The 20,617-nt window shown below is 39.8% G+C and overlaps 1 protein-coding gene across 2 annotated transcripts in view; it reads right to left on the bottom strand.

The window, feature by feature from the left end:
- The window catches only part of LOC149969004 (fatty acid synthase-like), a 37,595-nt gene that overhangs the window by 5,879 nt on the left and 11,099 nt on the right, over positions 1-20,617 (bottom strand). For both annotated transcript variants that reach the window (XM_090155077.1, XM_090155078.1), the window contains 6 exons: positions 14,344-16,757; positions 13,829-14,284; positions 12,535-13,764; positions 11,091-11,575; positions 2,858-3,115; positions 1,853-2,107 (listed from right to left, as the gene is read on the bottom strand). In XM_090155077.1, the coding sequence (XP_090011203.1) occupies positions 1,853-2,107; positions 2,858-3,115; positions 11,091-11,575; positions 12,535-13,764; positions 13,829-14,284; positions 14,344-16,757 (5,098 nt within the window). The remainder of the gene's footprint in view (positions 1-1,852; positions 2,108-2,857; positions 3,116-11,090; positions 11,576-12,534; positions 13,765-13,828; positions 14,285-14,343; positions 16,758-20,617) is intronic.

Raw genomic sequence — 20,617 nt, 5'->3', positions numbered from 1 at the left:
TAGAGCTAGTGGCATACTTTTGAGTAATAATGTAACATATGGTAACATGAATAATATCCTACTCTTAATATTCAGTTTTTTACTCAAAAATTGATGTATGTTAGCCTCTCGAGTAAAGTCTTCAAATTGTTAAAATTTCCATGAACAAACAATTTTATTATCGTTAAAACAATACTAAAAGGTTCAATATGTGTCATTTTGAACAGGGGTGTTTAGATAGTGGGGTTAGGTTCTAGTTCAAAATATGACATTTTGGAAAAGGGGTGTTTAGAATATGGCGAACTGGCGCTAGGTTCTAGTTGAATATGTGACATTTTGAACACGGGTGTTTAAATTGTTGTGCTAGGCTCTATTTCAATATGTGTAATTTTGAACAGGGGTGTTTTAATTGTTGTGCTAGGTTCTATTTCAATATGTGTAATTATGAACAGGGGTGTTTAAATTGTTACGCTAGGTTCTACTTCAATATGTGACAATTTGAACAGCGGTGATAAGTTTGTGGCGATACGTTATACAGGGTGTTTTTTTTTTGCTCGAAAATGTGATTTTTTTCAAAAACTTTGTTTTCTAGAAAATTGAAATTTGTACCGTAACGTGCCGGGGGACACGTTTTACCAAAATTGCATCTAAATCGAAAAATATTTTCACGTTTTTTGAAAATTTAAATTTTAACCGCTAGGTTCTATAAGAAAATTGTCAATGAGAAAATTGTAGAGCGTCACCGATAACGTAGAAATAGCGTTGGCGCGAAAAAAATAGACGTCTTTTTCACTGACAAAATACTACTTGAAAAAGTGACAAGTTGGGCAAGCTAAACTTACTTTTTTTGAATTCCATTGGGAGAGTAGTGTAACTTTATGAAAGTCAGAAATTTGTTAATCTGGTGTTTAATGCAATAAACACCGCTGAAAAATGGAGGAGACAATGGCGAAGAAATTAAATTAATTAATTAAATTATTAATGGCGATTTAAATTACGTAAGATCTGGCGACCTTGCTGGCCAATGTGCCGAAGCGTTTCACCCTATTCATCGTTTTGAAATACAGTATTTCAAAAAATTCGCATTTTTCATCCTACGAAATTAAATCGTGTAATACCTTCTTCGCCAGATTAACAAATTTCTGACTTTTAAGTTACACAACTTTTTTTGAATTCCATTGGGAGAGTAATTTTAGCTTGCCCAACTTGTCACTTTTTCAAGTCGTATTTTTTCAGTGAAAAAGACGGTCTATTTTTTTCGCGCCAATGCTATTTGTACGTTTTCGGTGACGCTCTACAATTTTCTCCTTGACAATTTTCTTATAGCACCTAGCGGTTTAAATTTAAATTTTCAAAAAACGTGAAAATATTTTTCGATTTAGATGCAATTTTGGTAATGTACAGTACAAATTTCAACGTTCTAGCATACATAGCAAAAATATCACCCTGTATATTGCTATATGTGACATTTTGAACATGGGTTTTTCGATAGAGGCGCTAGGTTCTATGTTTCAATATATTACAATTGAGATGTTAAAAATCTGCGAAGTTGGAATATTGGGTTGCTAACACTGTTGGAACAGTTTGTGACGCATAAGTTTTGAAAAACGTAGTGCAATATGGTAGTTTTTGTGTAACTTGATAGATTTAGTTAATATGCGTATTGAGAGATGGCGCGAGCCTCTCATTAATTAGTCTTAAACACAGAGACAACGAATGAAATAGTTTCAAAAGTCAGAGTGTGACTTTTAGTGAAAGGAATGAGTAATGTAAACGCGCACCGCGTCGGATAAATAAATGTTTGTTGTTAACTTAGAACTGTTCTTTCGTTAAGCAGTTATTCGCGAAACATCACAAATATGTTGCGTTATACCTTGCTGAGACCGTAGTCCTGGGGTAGTTTCGAAGACAAGTTGACGCTTTCCTCAGCTTTGATCAGAGTGACGTCACCCTGGAATTTCCCAGATGTTTGATATTGGAAGGCTGCCAGTAGTTTCTGGTAGTAGGTTTCAGCCGCTCGCTTGTAGATCTCCATGTCGATGTCCAAACCCGTCGATTTGGCTAAGATTTCTCTGCCCATCGTCAGCTGCTCTTCCCAGGAATTAAGTTTTTGCAGTTTGTCAAATAGCTGTGCAACAAAATATAAAAGTATTTTAACTATACATAATTATATATATTTGACCATAATCAGCTATATTTAATATTAATAAAGAGTAGTTTTAGGAATCTATAAATGTTATTTGGAATTCCTGTCATAACCCCTTTGACTAAAAATGGATAAGGTACATAAGAATAGGAGGTACTATCTTTAGCCTCTGGTACCAACCTCGCCTACTTCATACTTATAAATCGTCTGCTTTTTAATCACAATTTTGTCTGCGTGAAAGCGTGTAACGGAAAATAGGTCAGGTTTAAATTATCAACATTTGCACATTCTTAAGGGCTTGAATGTTAGGATAGGCTCGGAAGAATAAAGCCTGCAGGAGTAGCGGACGGGTGGAAAGTTCGGTGTCATCAGAGGCGGAAATCCCGTTTCATGTTCATTGCCGCTTGGCGACATCCATACTCTTGAAGATAACTAATAACAAGTAAGGTCATAGTTCTGTCACCTTAATACAGATGGCCACACCCAAAATGACCCTTATTGGAGGTCGAATTTACATTTGCATGGCGGCCACTGATGAAACTGAACTCTCCGCGAGGTTATTATTCCTGCATCCTCCAAGTTCTCTTGAACGCTTTTTGGTAGGAGAGTTTTATATCAATTCAACGCGTTCAAAAAATTATTTTATGTCATAAGGATAGTACATATCTGTCTACGGTTCGGGATGGTAATAGGCAGCGATAAGCATTCCAAGTGAGAGGGACATTGTCTTACCTCTGAGGACTGGTTGTTTACGAATCGAAGCAAAAATACCCTAAGAGCAGTGATTCGTCCCTCGGTTTCGATGTTCTTCATACGGCCAACCTGGATCGTCATGAAATCCGGGGCTCCATCCAAAAGCGTCAACGAGCTGACGCCGTGTTTGATTCCCAAATCCTGCTGGAGTAACAGCGCCATCTCGAAAGCCACCAAGCCGCCGAACGAATACCCACAGAGATGATAGGGTCCTTCCGATTGAACAGACTTGATTTGCTGCACGAAAATAGGGTTTTGATTTATAGAAACCGAGTTTACTCTTCGAAATTGTGCGGGTAAAGAAGGGACCGAAATTAAAAAGTTATGAATTTCCTTCAGTGTTCCGAGGTTGTAATTAACAGATGGTTTGCGTATTGACAGATGGCGCGAGCCTCTCATTAATTAGTCTTAAACACAGAGACAACGAATGAAATAGCTTCAAAACTCAAGAGTGTGTCTTTTAGTGAAAGGAATCATAGGAATGAGTAATGTAAACGCGCACCGCGTCGGATAAATAAATGTTTGTTGTTAACTTAAGAGCTATTCTTTCGTTAAGCAGTTATACGCAAAATATCATATATATTTTGCGTTATACCTTGCCATCTCTCAATTAGTTTAGTTGTATTATGTCACACTATAATACATTGATTTAGATATCCCACATAAGATTACTAGTTTGTGGGGTGTTATTACTCCTACTTCTAGTAATTTGAATTTAAATATTTCATCAAGTCAAAAAAAAATAAAAATAAAATTTTTCACAAAGTATGTTAGGCTCACGGACACACTACCGATCAACATCCGTTACCCATTTACGAATAAGTTTTTTATATATAATGATCGACGGTTCATTTCTTATAATTATGGAAGATTGTTATATAAATATACACCATACGTGAACGCGTGATTATGAGCGAATCAACTTGAAGTTTTTGGTGGAACAATTTTCTTTTCATATATAAATCTTGAAAGATAATCATGGCTACTTTTTTTATACTTATTCAGGTTTTTAAATACATAAATTAAGCTTACAAATTTATATACCTGGTCAACAGACACAGTTTTAAAATCTTTATACAGTAAGAAAATAGGGTAATCAAAGGGTTTTTTAAACAAATTCTGATAATACGAATTTTTAATCCAAATTAAGGGCTGTAAATTTGTTTTAAAAACACTACCCCAACAGATAATGCCATATTTTATATAAGTGTATACCAATCCAAAAAAAAACATTCCTTAGTGTTGCGTATGGTAGAATATTCCTCAAAAAATGTAAACTATAGCACACGTATCTTTGTTTTTTAACAATATGTTCAATATGTATATTCCACCGTAATTTATCATCAATGTAAATACCCAAATACTTTTGGAATTTAACATTTTTTAATTTAGGGCAATCGCAAGAATTTCTCAACGCGCAACTTGGCGAGTGAATTATTTTAGTTTTGTCTAATGGTATATTACTCGAGCGAATAGAAAAGGTTATGTAATTAGTCTTTTTAACCTTATTAATACGATTTTCAGCTTTATAAAAAACATAATTCCAATCTGGGTCAGAAAACACTAATAAAATATCGTCAGCAAAAGACGTTCACACAACGGATTAATATACAACCAAAATAAAATTGGGCCTAGTATTGTTCCTTGTGGGACTCCGTCACTAATTATTACGTCATCACTCAACATTTTATTAATTATCACTCGATATTTTATCATATTCCAGTAGCTACGAAACCATGACAAAGTAACACCTCGAAAACCCAATTTTTCAAGTTTCAATAATAGACTTTAATAGTTTCTGATGACTTATTGAGTCAAAAGCCTTAGCTAGATCCATGAAGATCGCAATAACCTTATTTCCATTATCAATGTTCGTGGTAATATTACGAGAAAACTCATAGAGTGCATCATCAGTGCTTAATCCCTGCTGGAACCCATATTGATTTTTGGATATAATAGAATTTTTACCTCTCCGAGGGGACAAAGTCCCCTAGGAGGGGTTATACAATCACCGTGTCTGTCTGTGGGTCTGTCTGTCAGGCCTGCGAACGCGTTCGCATTTTCGGGGCAAAGGGTAATCACTGCGTACGCAGTTTCTCGAGACCTCTGCGTTCGCAGTTTCTCAAAGGGTTGGCAAAACCACCGTGTGACGGTGAGCGTTAACGGATTCATTTGCGGTTTGGTTTGGATAGTGTTTTTTCGCTCACCGTCGTGACGGTTTGGTGTATTACGTTTTTGTAATGTTTATGCGTAGGTTGTGAGTGTTGAGTTTGTGTTCTGATGGTTGTGCATGTTGAGTTTGTTGTGTTTGTATGGGCGTTTTCTCTCCAACTTCTTCTTAATGACTTTGGCACGGACCAAGTGCTGAGTGTAATGCTACCTCTCATCGTCCAATGGCAGGGTTCCCACCAGTTGTACACGGTATTCGTCTTAGTATCAATTTGCGATCGCATCGGGCGGGATTTGAACCCGAGACCTCCTGCTTGACAGGCGGACGTTCTACCACAGAACCACCGGCACTTGTTACGATTTATTGAAAATTAGACCTTCAGCTTTATCGGAAGCGTATTTAATATTACGAAATTTTGGTTTAATTGAAATAGAATTGAAATTGAAATTTTTGCATCGAAGAAATTCTAATTTAGCGTTTCTCTATTGATTAAAAACAAATGCGCCACCCAGGTTTCGAACCCAGGCCATTCGGCTTGGCAGTCGAGCGCTCTACCACAGAACCACCGATAGCTGCTTAGGTTCACTGAAATTAAGACACGCATCGTAAGCATAATAGGTAATAAAGTCTTTTTTTATTAATGAATTTATGAAGGCCTAATCTGGTTTTTTTACGAATGAAATTTTAAAGGTTAAATCTTGTTTTAGCGCAGTCAGCCGAGATAAGAGGGTTAAAGGGTAGACCCTGTGGGTGGTCCGCTTTGTTAGTTTTTTTATTATTTATTTACGGGTATTCTTAACGACCTATATATAGTTGTGTTAATTCAAAGGAGATAATTTAACGTTAGTCAAGTGGCTCTCTGTGCTTTGTTGATGGTAAGGTTTTTGCTTCTTGTAAATATATTTGGTGTGGATATTTGGATATCTACGATTTCTAACGCAGTCAATGATTTCCTGGGTGTGCGAGTCATTATATGATATTGGAAATTGGACGGCATTGGTCTTTTTCATGCGGTATGTGTCACAACGTCAACTGGAAGTCTACGAGCGTTGAAATAAAATGAGCGTTAAAGATGCGGCAAGTATTTCGTAAGTGAGAAAAATACAAATACCATCTGTAGATATTTCTTTCATTAAAATTTGCTTAGTATTATATTCAACTGATAAACATGTACTGTAAAAAAGGTTAAATTCAATTGTGCATTGTTTTAGTAAGTCTAACTCGCTGTTGTAACTACTTAATTTATAATATTCTGAATAAATTAAACTCGATTGTTTCGTCTCAATTATTTAAATTAAAATTAAAATTTTATACCGGGCAGGGTCTGAACCGAGAATACGTTTTTCGTAAATAACTCTGAATTGCGGAGATATCTTTCGGGGTCGTGTCGAGAAATTAATACCACTAGGGACCATTCTTCCGAGGAGAGGTATATTTTGGCTTGCCAACTTGTTAGTAAGATACGAGAGCCATAGGCGTACGTAGGCATTTAAAGCAGGTCGGGCCAGCTTATTTTTTACGCCCTTTTAAGCTCTTTCGCCCTCTATCCTTTTTTGTGAAACTTATTAAATACCACGGCGCTCCTGTGTAGTTCCATTCTTTCTCAATAGATGTGGCTAGACATTGCTACAGTAGAGTATGTGACGAAACAATAGAACTTTTTATTTTAAACTAGACTAAAAACCAATATAGTTTACTAAATTACATTGCCACGTGTTGCTTTAACAAAAACGTGTTCTCCTTTTTAAAATTTGATTTTCATAATCCCATAATATCACATTACTACTATATTTAAAAAAAATCCGTCAAACCTTTTATTTTATCCTTTTAAATCCAGGTATCTAGTTTTCGTGTTTGATTTATTACTAGCTTTCTACCTCTAGCCTTTTTGGACGTTTCTTTTTAAAATCGTTGCCCGATTAACGTTTTCGATTTAACGTATTTATTTCTATGCACTGGTTCGCGAAGCAATGCGAAGTGGGTTCGGCGGTTCGGCGAGCAGTTTCGGCTCGAGCTTCGGCGGGGAAAGCACTCGTTTGCATCTTTTTCTGATAAAGCAGGATACACGAAAAAGAAAAAGTGATTGAACGACACTACAGCAATGGTAAAAATCCCATTGGACTACAGTCAGGTACGTCATTTCTGGATTTTCAGGAGGGGCCAGAACTTGATTTAATTACAACTTACAAGAAATTATGTCTTATTTTCTTAACAACAAACTAGGGAAACTCCCCGACAGCGTTACACTACACCGATTACAGTCTGCAGCCCTAGGTACTACCGAAAATGCCGCAGTTTGGGTTAGAGTTTCCTCATACAGTTCAGTCCTACTAAAAACGCCACAATCCGTTGAAAACTTCCCAGTTTAAAATCTAAAAAACCAAATCAACGGCCGGCCCGTCGCTCGTGGGACGATTCGACGAAATAAAGGCCTTAACCATTTTTAGAGTAAAAAAAATAATTACAACTTGCAAGAAGTTACGTCTTTTATTTAAAATCCTCAACAGCGCGACACTACACCGACTACAACCAGCAGCCCTGCGATACTACACCGAATACAACCAGCAGCCTTGGGTATTATTGTCCGTGGTATATCCTACTGAAAACACCGTTGTTTTGGTTATAGTTTCCTCTTACAGCTCAATCCTACTAAAAAAGCAAAAACACGTCGAAAACTTTCCAGTTTAAAATGTAAAAACATCAATGTTTAGACCGTCGCGTGTTTAGTCACTGAAGCTGCATAGTGTATATGGATATCGCCGAACTACTTAAGAATTAAATAAATAATAGCATTCAAGCGGAAACAATGTGTACATGAAATTAAACATGACCTTTCTAATGTAGTTATATGACATTTTTTCGTGACCATTTTGGCTCACAAAAATGTCGGGGGGCAATGCCCCCTGCCCCATTCTAATGACCTCCCTGACTAGAGTCCATGCTTAATATTCCGTCGTCATGTATTTCGTTGTAGCAAATATAGCTACGAGGTTGAACTAACGAATCTTATTTGTTATTTAGGGCTCGTGTGAATTACATTTAGTAAACTAGCATTGAAACAGTTAAACCGTTTTTAGCATCTAGTTTAAAATGTACTATCGAATCGCTTTCGCAGTCGTGTGACCGTGGCTACAGAGTCCCAAGAAAACGTATCCTAGCTCCAAACGACTAATTTAGCGCCAGTGTCCGTCAGTCGCCATTTTCACAAACAGTTTATTAAAATGTAAAATACGTGTCCGAAAACGCCTGGGAGTGAATCTAGAATATCACCAAATAACAATTATTAGCATGTTACCGATAACTATACTTTTTTACTTGTATTTTACATTCTTATCTTTTTATCGATTTTCTCTTGTTCTAGTTTAGAATCTTATTTTGGTGGATTTTAGGAAATTTTGGGCACCTACAATGTTAAGGCTTGCTCCCTTTTTTCCCAGATTTTTTTGCACCCTTTCAGTTTTCAGGCTGGGCCATGGCCCACCCTGGCCCTATCGTGCGCACGCCTATTATGAGAGCATTCTGGTTTTAATAAATTTTTCAAATATTTTTGGGAGGTGGCATAACATTGATATTGGTCGATAATTTCCCGGGATAGACTTATTTCCAGATTTCAATATAGGAACAATTATATCTACTTTACAATAGTCAGGAAATATTCCCTTTATAAAGCTAAGGTTCTGTGGTAGAACGCTCACCTGTCATGCAGGAGGGCTCGGCTTCGAATCCCGCCTGATACTAACACCCAATGACAAAAAGACGGCTATTTTGGAAAAAGCTTTTCCCTAATTGCAATAAGCTGCGAACGCAGTGTTTACACTTTGCCCCGAAAATGCGTACGCGTTCGCAGCCCAGACAGACAGATCCACAGACACGGTGATTGTAAAACCCCTCCTAGAGGGCATAGTCCCCTCGGACCGGAAAAATTGAATCATATATTACTTTTAAAGGGTTTTTATTCTAGACTAGTCTAGAGGTTTAGTTTTACGTTTGGATTCGAAAATATTTCTGGCCAATTTGCGGAACCCCACAACGCGCGTATATTTGAATTTCTTGCCTATTGATACAGGCTCCATCTAACTCGTTCGCGTTTCGCTAACTTATTTCCAAAACCAGGTAACTCGAAAAACTCTTTTTCGATAAAATTCGTCTTGGGTTTATTTAGTTAAAGAACAAGATGATGGGAAATTTGTTCAAATTAAAATTTAATATTTGAAATATAGCTAATACATTGAGACGATTGCGTGTACTTAAATTTCCGTGACATCTGCATGGTGTTCATTTTATTCGGAAAATTACAGAAAATTTCCCGAATTACAACTCTAATATTTACCAATGATATTACAGTGGTATTTTGAAAAACTAATTTCCTGTGATTTTAAAAACCACCATGGTGCCAGCAATAGGCAGAGCTATGCGATTGAGTTGACTCAGTTGAGAATAATATAGAGCCCCAGACCTGATTTTCTCCATAGGCTTTAAGCTTACCAACGGGCCTGAAAATCCAGGAACTTTATCAAAGTACGCCTGGCGCCTACTGTTGACAATATCAAACAGCCTTTGACAGTGCATTAATGTCTCATGGACTTGCATGCGCGTGTAGTCTCGCGCGAGACGAGAATGCATTGTAGAAGGTATATGATAGAGTTAATTGATTTTTCAGTCCCGTTGCCAGTAATGGTAAGCTTAAAGCCAATGGAGAAAATCCGGTGTGGGGCTCTATATTATTCTCATCTCAGTGGGCTCTGCTGCTGGCTACCTGAGTTACAGAAGGGCCCTGCAAAATTTGAAGTAAGGAACCTCGAAAAGTTCTAAAAGGAGCCTCTTAATTCCAAATTAGTGACTCAAGAGCCAATTTTCTCCTAAAATATTAGATTTTGAACAACCTTTTTGTATTGTTTATATTTTTATCTTTTTCTGCTGTATGCATTGAATTGTGAATAATACTGCTAGAATTACAATTACGATTTCGGTTGCCATGGCTACGTGGGACCTGTTCTGATAAGACTATACGAAATTCATCTTTATAATTAGGCGGTAGCGCCATCTATATTTTGTAAAGTTATACAAACCCTCCTACGCATTGTAACCCGACCACCTGTTTAAAGGCATTAAAAGTCGCAAGATGACCTGGGTCTAAGGTGGTGCTTTGGGTATTAGCCTAGCTGATTATTAAGATAAATAATTATTAGCTAACTCACCGTAACTTGAGTTAAAAAGGATCGTGTTGACAGAATAAAATTATTTTTGAACTTCAAAGGTTTGTTTGTTACGAGTAATCAAACATTTCAATTTCGCATCAGATTCGCGAAAAAATTCAATCGCAATATAGTTGCCACCACTGAAGACAGATGCCGCCACGGTAGAACGATATAGTTGATAAAGTCACCTTATTGAAAGAAATTGGTCCCGCGCCAGCCAGATTTAGTTGTACCTCTATTTATTCCCAACTCAATGACTTTCAGCAATTGAGTTCTCTGCAGCATTTTAGCTGGCTTGTTTCATTTTAGAGTGAAGCAGAGTACACGACAACGCAATACGATGTTTGCACAAAAGTGCGGCTATAGACTTCTTTTTTAGGCTTACTCTTTCGTCTTTGTAATTGAAAAGATAATACTATAACACTGGCAACGTATTGTCTTGACTCTTTGGTTCTGGAATATTACGTCAACTTTGAAAACTCCAAAGACTAGAAGCAACTCTTTTAGAATTGTCAACTTTTACCCCAGTAAATGTCGATTCCGACATACGGAGACAAATGAATAACTCATTATTTAAAAAAACGAACTTTAAAGGGATCTTGAATTTGCATATTTATCTTGGATCATGAAATTTAACATTAACAGAAGTTATTGATCGGCGCTAGTTACGTTGAAAGCGTAGCGCGCGATATGTTTCCATTTATTTCCTACTTCATTTAAAATTTTAAACCCATGGTCTATTAATAGGAAAGTTGACTCTAGAAGAACAAGCAGTGCCATACTGATGTCAATTATGTCGTTTTTGGTAAGACAAAAACAAATTTAAGGTATGAGCACTTCTTACTTGTACATAGAAATTGGCCAGATCCTGAATGGTGTCGATGGGAGCCTTCGCCGTGCACTGAAGACCGAAGGAAGCTGTGTTGAGATGGGAACTCACGGCTCCTAGCATGACGGAGAATCCTTCGATGGGATGCACCATGAAGACGGCTTTGGAGGACTTTATGTTGTTCAGAGGAATGATCACTTGTTCGGGAAGCTTCAAGTCGATTACTTTCGGGTGGTTGGGAGTATCACCGTTGACGCCGTTCGTGGTATTCGGTTCAGTTGTCTTCTTGACGGTTTCGTCTGACTTGGAAATGGCGCTGGAAGTTGAACCACCACCGATTTCAATCAACTTCTTGATGTTTAAGACACGGATTTCTTGGATGGAGAGATTAAGTTCGTAGTCCCTCTCGAGGGTTTGCTTCACTTCGACGCCCATCAGAGAGTCCATGCCGAGTTCCGCCAGAGTCATTTCGCTGTTCACTGAAGCGATGCTCTTCCAACCTTCGTGGAAATCAAATAATTAAATTAACTACTGTTATAGGTTAAGATATTAGTTTTTAAGGCTAGTTTGCACTATGGCAAATACGCCGCAATGACAAGCGTCGAAGCAAAGTTATGTTATTACTCATTGAGTCGTACAACCGTGCTTTGAAACGATCTCTATGACATTATTTCACATCCGAAATTCGAGGCAAAATACCCTACGATCATGCGATGCAAATAATCACGTGACCACAACGGGTAGGAATTTGTATACCTTTAAACCTAGTATATTAATAATCCTATATCATAATGCCCTGCGATAAAGTCCACTACCCGGACGGGTGACTAACAGTAATAAGTAGAAGGAGAGCCACCCTACTGACGGTCACACCACGGACACAAGTCTTTCAACTCTCCGAAATGTTCAACAGTGGGACGACTCATAATGAGACCAGCCGTCGCACAGCCGGAAACCAAATCCCCCCGAGTATCGTCGGTGTAAGGACAATCATGTTAGCCTGAACCGAAGCAAACGTAGCAACCCTTGCCTGACCGAAAGGGTAGGAGTAGGAACAAGGGTAACATCTCCCAGTACAGAGCAGCGCAACCACTTTCCGACACCATGGTAAAGTACACGAGTAATTAGACCCCTTATCCTAGGCATTTCCGAAAACGCCAATGAAAAGAGTCTGGTTCTTTGACCCTACGTTGTTATTCTTCACTCTTAGAAATAACATTTAACTGCGACCACTAGTGAAAATCAAAGATTTGGTGGCCCTCCTAAAGATAAAATAATTTTTATTAAAGTTCGACGATATAAATATTATCTGACACCAAAATAAATTGCAATCTTTAATGTGCCTTTAAAATAAATAGTTTTTACAGTATTCAAGTTAATTTATGTTACCTTTAGGGAGTCCCAGAAAGGTTTTTTTTTCGTTGTTCAGAGTTTAAAGTACCGTTTCAAAATAATTTACCTAAAATTCTTCCAATCGATTGCAGAAGGTCTTTCTTTCCTCCAGATTCAGAACTCGCTACCAGCTTTTCGACAGGGACGAAGCTGGACACAACGGCAGGACCAAAGGGACATTGACCATCCACTGAGTCGTCGGATGACAACTGCAAGAAATTGTCGAGGGTAGACAAGCAAGACTGGATTCTTTGAGGAACAGAGCCGCCGATGACAACGTCATTGCCTCCCATCATCTCCTGGACGACGCCGACATCTCCGATAGCACCCCATTGAATAGCCAGCCCTGGAAGGCCATCGATCTGGCGCTGTTCGCAAATCCTCTCCATCACGGAGTTGGCAAACCCGTAGTTCGTTTGACCAGCATTGCCACGACCACAACTGACCGACGAGAAGGCGACGAACCAATCCAGTTCGGGGCACAGAGATCTCGTCGCTTGGTCCAAAAAAATCGTTCCTCGTACTTTCGGGTCGGTGACTTTTACATAGTCATCCACTGTCAGGTTCTCCAAGAAGGCGTCCCTCAAGATCATAGCGAGATTGAACAAACCACCAATGGGCCCCAACTTCGCAGAATCTTTTATCAGACCCTCTGCCCCTGCTTTGGTCGAAGCGTCTTTGGTTGAGACTTCCACTGAGGTTCCTCTCTTCCTCCACCTCTTCAGGCATAGTTTCTGATATCCGGTACGCGCTCCCGTTCTTGAAGTGACTACCAGCTTCTTGCAGCCCCGGTCCACCAACCAGGTGCCTAACTCTAAACCGAAACCACCAAGGCCTCCGGTGATAATGTATGTCTTGTCCGGATGACAGAAAGACTTTGGAATGGCCGAAACATGAATAGGGACTGGCTTGACTTGTTTAAGGTTCTCTTCTTCTCGAACCTTGATGACGACTTTTCCGATGTGTTTTCCACTGGCCATGAATCGGAAGGCGTCCTCGGCTGTGTCCCAAGTGAACAGCGAAGTCTCCAATGGTCGAACAGTTCCATTCTTAATTCCTTCGGTGACCAGTTCCACAACCTCTTTCTTTGCGGAGGAGGTTGCCATGGTTTCGTTGAACAGAGCGTCCAGGAAAACGCCGTGGAATGATATGTTTTTGAGGAAAGCCGACATGCCGAGTGGGTTGTTGGCCGACAGATCGAACTTGCCAATTTCGAGGAAACGGCCGTGTTGAGCCAAACATCGGACGCTGGCCTGCAGTTTCTCTTCAGACAATGAATTCAGGACTAAATTGACCCCTAATCAAAAGCACAATCAATCATTAGTGTGTGGAATTTTTTCAAAATATAAACATTTGTAAACCTCTTCCTCGCGTTTCTCTTTTGATGTCGTATTCGAAAGTCACTTCTCGGGAATTGCTGAAGTTCCTGTCCTGAAGTTGTGGGAATCTTCTCTTCATATAGTCTCGTTTTTCTTTGGAGCCCACTGTTGTGAAGACTTCGCAGCCCATGCTAAGGGCGATACTGATGGCAGCTTGCCCCACACCGCCACTTCCGGAATGAATCAGAATGCTCTCGCCTCTTTTCAAGCCGCCCCGGGTGACCAGGGCATAGTAAGCGGTAGTGTAAGCTACCGGAACTGTACTGGCCTCTTCTAAAGACCAGCTTTCGGGAATTGTCCACAAAAACTCCAAGTCAACGAGGACAGTTGTGGCGAGACCTTTGGCTTCAATGAGACCCATCACTCGACGTCCTCTGCAACTGTCTTCTCGACCAGAAAATTCAAGACCCAATATGCAATCTTGGCCTGCCAAGTCACCTAAAATATGTAATTTTAGAGATAGAGCTAAGGATAAGAGAACTGATTCAATGGTTTACCAGGAACTGAGTCTGAAGAGAGTTTTCCGGTGGCTAACATAACGTCTTTAAAATTAAGGGCTGCGTAGTATACGTGACACAATGTTTGTCCATTTTTGCTTTTCATTCGGTTGTAGTATCTTAGAGGAGACTGGACCCATTTTAAACTGGACAAATCGCCTCTGGTCAAGACATTCAAGAAAGCGTCTTGTGAAGGAACCCCGGAATCTTCCTTCAGCGAGGCCAGTCCGAAATGGCGGAAGCTGCCCCATTGTCCGTTCCTGTTAATATTCATCAAAAGATCCTTTCTGATGATGTCCGCGTAGAAGGGATCGCTTGCTTTGAACTCAGGCAACGGTTGGTTGGTGAGGTTGGTGTTGAAGATACACCTGATTTTCTTTCCGCCAGCTTCTTGGCGTAGGCAGTTGACCAAACCAACAATTCCGACGTTGGCTTTCTCAGCGACCAGCCACAGATACTCCCCATCTGGCGCTCCCTCTTGTTCCCGAATTTTCTTCTTCAACTGTTCCACCCAAGCGTCATAGTTGTTATTGTCTACTTTTATAACAGTTTGTTTTTGTTGGATCGTAGGAGGTGTCTTTTGCTTCCTCAGTAAGTAAAGGGTTGAGGTAACAGAGTCCGTCTTTTTACCAACCACAATAAGGTTTATATCTTTGAAAGCCGTTTCGAGGTCCTGTTCGCAGTTCTGAGGTAGATTTTGTTCGCTAACCTCATTCAGGAATTTCTCGGCGGGAGTCAGTTGGGTTCTTTCCATCAAGATAACGAAACCATTGTCCTTTGCGGCTTCTGCGACAGCACGAAGGGACGATTTCAAAGTATACCTAGTGTCTGTGTTTGAGAATAAGTCTTTGGCGACTACCAAGTCGTAGCTCTCGGATGGTCCTTCTTTCGAGTTTAGATCCCACTTGATGGTTTTCACACCTTCTGCGAGACTACCAGAGTCCAAAGAAGTGTCGCTTACTTGGCCGACTATGTAATCCGCCTGGATCGTGACGTGGTAAGTGTTTACGTATTTAATGAGTCGAGTAGAGATGGAATTGTCCACCACGGCTTCGAGAATTCTCAGCTTGTGGAGGTTTGGAATGTTTTCAATCACTAAATCCAAAGATGCCCTGAGGGAGTTTTCTTTCAAAAGGGTATCAGATAAGATATCCTTCTTTAACGCTGCGCTTCGGTCTGAAATTATTTGTTTTAAAATTAATGCTAAGTTTCCCTTGTTGGCGGATGACATCGTCACGTCCAGAAGATCCTTTAAAGTATTCAGTAAAGAGAAATGTTCCTTCCTTTGATTAAAATACTGCTTCAGAATGTGGTCGGGAGCTTCTTTGAATCCGGTCATTACTTTGCTGATTTGTGTCTTGTTTTTTCCACTCGCTTCTAAGATCTTTCGGGCCAATGAAGAGCAAACTTGAGTGTACTCCTCGATGATCGTTTTCTCTTTCCTGGAGAGAACATTGGAGTCATAGTTAGGCACAAACTGGTATGATTCCAAAACAGGCGCACTCTGGCCGCCAGCACGACGAGGCGCCATACTGCACTTCAAACCTTCGATTTCGACCGCGCCAGCAGTGCAAACATTGATGTAACGATCGTGGTACACGGGAATCTCAGACACTTCCGATGGATTCGGCTGTTTTCTGGGGTCAACTTTTATCTTTTGGAATCTGGTGGGCAGATATAGGCCTCTATTCTTCATGCCGAGAATAGGGAATTGCAGCATGGTGTCCATGAAAGTGACCCAATTACCATCCCATCTCAATTTTCCCGATAATCCGGTGGACTCAGCCTCAATTACTCCTTGAAAAGTAGGACCGTAATCATAACCTCGGAGACGCAGTTCTTTGTAGAAATCTTTGCAATTTAGGTTAAATTCAGTCGTTTCACTTTTATTTAACGGTGATTTCGCGACTTGTTCACTAAGTCTTAACGAAGGATCCTCTGGAACGTACATTCGACCGCTGACCACAAGAGATCCGCCTTCGAAAATTTCGAATTTACCCGAGTCGGACAACACAATGCGGAAGCGAACGTTGCCTTCTTTTGGAATGACTGTGGCTCGGTGCAGAGTCACGTTCTCGAAGACTACAGCGAATTCGTCAAATTCGCATTGCAAGTGTCGCGCGAGTAATTTCCAAGGCAGCATAAGATAGCCAGTGGCTGGATAGAGAACGCGACCGTCAATTTTGTGCCCAACCATGTAGTAGTCCGGGGATTCGGTGTTGGAACAGTCGACGTCCACGGTTAAATCCGCCGCTTTTTTCGTCGAGGCGAAATCTTCCAAGGTCGGTGTTTGCCAAGAGTGAGAGTGGTCCCATCGCACTAAGCTCGAAAGACTTGGCGTTCCTCGAGGTACTGGGAATGTGACTGTCGGGTACAGAGACTTCACATCAGGATTTAAACCGATGTTGTAAAGCCTTAAAAATATGAATAAAAATGTACAAATAGTTTACAGGACTGTTAAAATTGTAGTCTTATTTTGTGAACTATATTTCCCTTGCTAGTAGTGGTCTTAGTTAACAGGGATGTCGAATATAAATTAGCTGAAAAATAACGTTTACTTAACCAGGTAAACTATTAAAAAATATAAATGGATGAGTTATTTAATTTTTATTTTTATTTATCTTTTAATTTAGTTTAGCGCATTTTATTGATACTGTCATAGAAGAAATCCAATAAGTGGAATCGATTGCGCTCTTACTGCGCTCCTATACGCCACCATCAGTTTACTATGCGCTGCATTCATTCGAAAATTAAACACGAAAACAAGTGGGGGGGCTAACTTAATGTCATAATTCAATTAAAAAATATTTGAGGTACGGAAAGGGTAGCGCACGTCATGCGCTCTTATGCACCACCATTAGTTTTGTTTGCGCCGACATAGTTCTTCATATAACCAAAATAGCGGAATATTATAAATCTAACTTATGGAATCAATGGCGCACAGCCTGCGCTCTTATGCGCCACCATTAGTTTTGTTTGCGCCAACATAGTTCTTGATATAATAAAAATAGCGAAATATTATAAATCTAACTTATGGAATATATGGCGCACAGCCTGCGCTCTTATGCGCCACCATTAGTTTTGTTTGCGTCAACATAGTTCTTCATATAATAAAAATAGCGAAATATTATAAATCTAACTTATGAAATCAATGGCGCACAGCCTGCGCTCTTATGCGCTACCATTAGTTTTGTTTGCGCCAACATAGTTCTTGATATAATAAAAATAGCGAAATAATAGCAATCTTACTTATGGAATCAATGGCGCACGTCATGCGCTCTTATGCGCCGCCATAAGTTTTGTTTTCACCGACATATAGTTCTTGATATAATAAAAAAAACGGAATATTAACAATCTTACTTATGGAATCAATGGCGCACGTCATGCGCTCTTATGCGCCACCACCAGTTTACTATGCGCTGCATTCATTCGAAAGTTAAACACGAAAACAAGTGGGGGAGCTAACTTAATGTCATAATTCAATTTGAGGTACGGAAAAGGTAGCGCACGTCATGCGCTCATTAGTTTTGTTTGCTCGAAGATCTTAGGTAATATATCGAATTTGTCGAACGCATCGTTAAGGATAATAGTCTAGTCAAGATTTCAGAAAATTGAACTTTTAGAAGCATTTTAGGTTACTTTTGGGCAAAAGGTCATTTCCCCCTTTTTCGACCCTGCTGAATCTGAATCTGCCGGTTGCCCAAGCAAAATCTCGATCAGAAGTGAGATATTTAAGATGGAGCCCAAAATGGCGCCGAAATCCGAAATCGGCACTGTAAAGTCCCCCATTGACACAGGAATGCGTCCAAAATGTGCAATTATATGTTTTTGAACACGAGGAATACCAATATTAATATTAAAAAAATCATTGGTAAGGTTTTTCAATAGAGCGGACAAGATGGCGGCCTAAATGGCGCCGAAATCCGAAATCGGCACTGTGAAGTCTCCCTTTGACACAGGAACGCGTCCAAAATGTGTAATTATAGGTTTTTGAGCATGAGGAATTCAAAGATACACAAATAACCTATATAGATCAGCTTTGTTCTCTGAAAGGAATAAAAAGTTACTCCAGTTCTTTGGCAACGGCACGTTAGAGTCAGTGATGTTCCTGCGTACTGGAGCGAAACCCTTGGCTCTTTTCTTCCTTGTTCTAGCTTTTAAAGATTGAGACAGGTACCGGTCAAACACAATGTAAACTTCCTGGTACTTAAATCCATGACTCAATATTCTTTTAATGAAGCAGTCAGAGTAATCACCAAATGTTTTAGCTTCATGCGGGCGGCCCAAAGACAAGACAAAAGCCATCCCATTAATTATGATAATTGATTCAGATTTTTGGTTTACAGGTAGATATTTCGGGCACTCTATTCCCTTCACAATTTCCTTCACTAGTGAAGCCTTTTCTGCTGTTCTTAGCTCGCCGTTCCCCAAAGCTAACGATATAGGAAAATTTTAAAGCTCATGCTTGATAATTTATTTCAAATCAATAGTCCTTCCCCCTTCATATGCGGCGATCAATACGCGCAAGAAATCTCGGTCAGTTTTTATAATATGCTTTCTATTATATTCTTGAGACGTCTTCTCCTTGTACAGATCACCTAAAGTGAGTGCCTTGTTCTTATGTAATGTTGCGTGGTAGCTAACTGTAAACGTTTCAGTTTCTTGACTTTTGATAAGCCTTTGCTGAACGAAGACTCTTACTAATTCCACCCCGAGTTGTTTTGCTGTTAGAAGAGCGTCAGAAATCTTTGGCGTAGCTATATCCATAGGAGCTACATTGCTCACTACGGTACAAGATCTATTCACAGCTCCAAGGCTATAGGTTTCCATCACCTGTAAAATTGCCTCTTCATCTTGAATTTCCCTGGCCCGTCTAGCGCGTGTTTCTTCTTTAGGACAAGTTGTATTTGATGCCTTTGTCAACATATTGTACGTTTGCTCTGATATCTCACTTATCCAATGAAGGGAGAGTGCCCAACGCTGAAGTGTTCTGGCGTCCTGCGTTATACCAAGAATGCCACCAGACGCACTTCTACAGGTAACAACAACCCATTCCTGAGCATGATCGGGATCTACTTGAGAAAACTTATTTTTAGTCCTTAACACAGCAAAGTCACCAGACAAAAATCCAGCCTCGACGTCGGGTGGCAACTGATTCATGTCTGCAATGTAAACAGAGAGGGACTTCAAGTAGCTTCCATGATCATACAAAGCTATGTAAGTGAGCATGTCTGAAAGAGCACCACGGTAGGTTTCCCAATCCCCACCCCGGATTCCTCTAGTAAACATTAGAAGAGTCAAGATCATGTCAATGTATGTCCACCAAAGACTGAAGTTTTGACCTCTTCGGATCTTTCTTGCAAGAAAGTTGACAAATATTTCAGGAAAATTTGACAACGGAGATATTCTCTAAGTTCGTCAACATTGGCTGCTTTTGTGGACAAATATTCTGCTTCCGGGAAATCTTGCTCATCGAGAAAATTCAGGAATTGTGGGTGCAAGAGTCGCCAAAAGGCGTGTAATGTAAGCTTGTGGGCTCTTTTGCCTTTTCCGTAGACTTTTCCGTCGAGGACTTTAGTCACTGAGCCTTCCACCATCAAACCACTAGCCACCCACAAGTCTCCAAGACCACTGCCTGACATATGCTTCCCTATCACCTGCATAAAATTAAGAGATATGTGAAGCCCGCCCATTCGGAGGACAATACGATTTTTGAAGATCTGTGACGCCCAACGGAGCTCAACAAGTTTGTAATACACTGATTGATCAGCTGTAAGAACTACATGTTTTTTCCCAAGTTTGTCCGCCAATGAAATGCATCTTAAAAGAACACTGTGAAAAGTTGAAAACTCGTTTTCAGCGTTCAAAATTAAGGGAAGGAAGCCCATGGCAGAAACATCAAGATTGGAATTAATTTCGTTCCTGTTAAATTCTGTCCATCCGATTTTCTTCTCACTCTCAGATCTGCCAATAACAAATGTTAGGTCTTCTACCCTTGAAACCAGCACTGCTTTTGGCATTCCCTCAAAATTGAATGTATTAGAAGCAGTATACCACAATTGATCCAATGGTTCATCAGAGTGCGGCTCTTGCTTGTCGAAAAATGGAAAAACTGGCAGCTAGTTTATTTCTTTGGGAATTTGAAGAGTGGTGTGCTTTGCAAGACTGACTTCGGCCAGAAATTGTGCAGTATCAGCACCTTTTCTCTGGAATGCTACCATTTGGGTTGAATGAAAAGTTTTTTTTCATCAAGAGTATCAGTTAAAATGTCAAT

Source organism: Leiobunum rupestre, chromosome 1, assembly GCF_980474605.1.
Source record: "Leiobunum rupestre chromosome 1, qqLeiRupe1.1.hap1, whole genome shotgun sequence".
Taxonomy (NCBI): Eukaryota; Metazoa; Arthropoda; class Arachnida; order Opiliones; family Sclerosomatidae; genus Leiobunum; species Leiobunum rupestre.
This window is presented reverse-complemented; position numbering and strand designations above follow the sequence as displayed.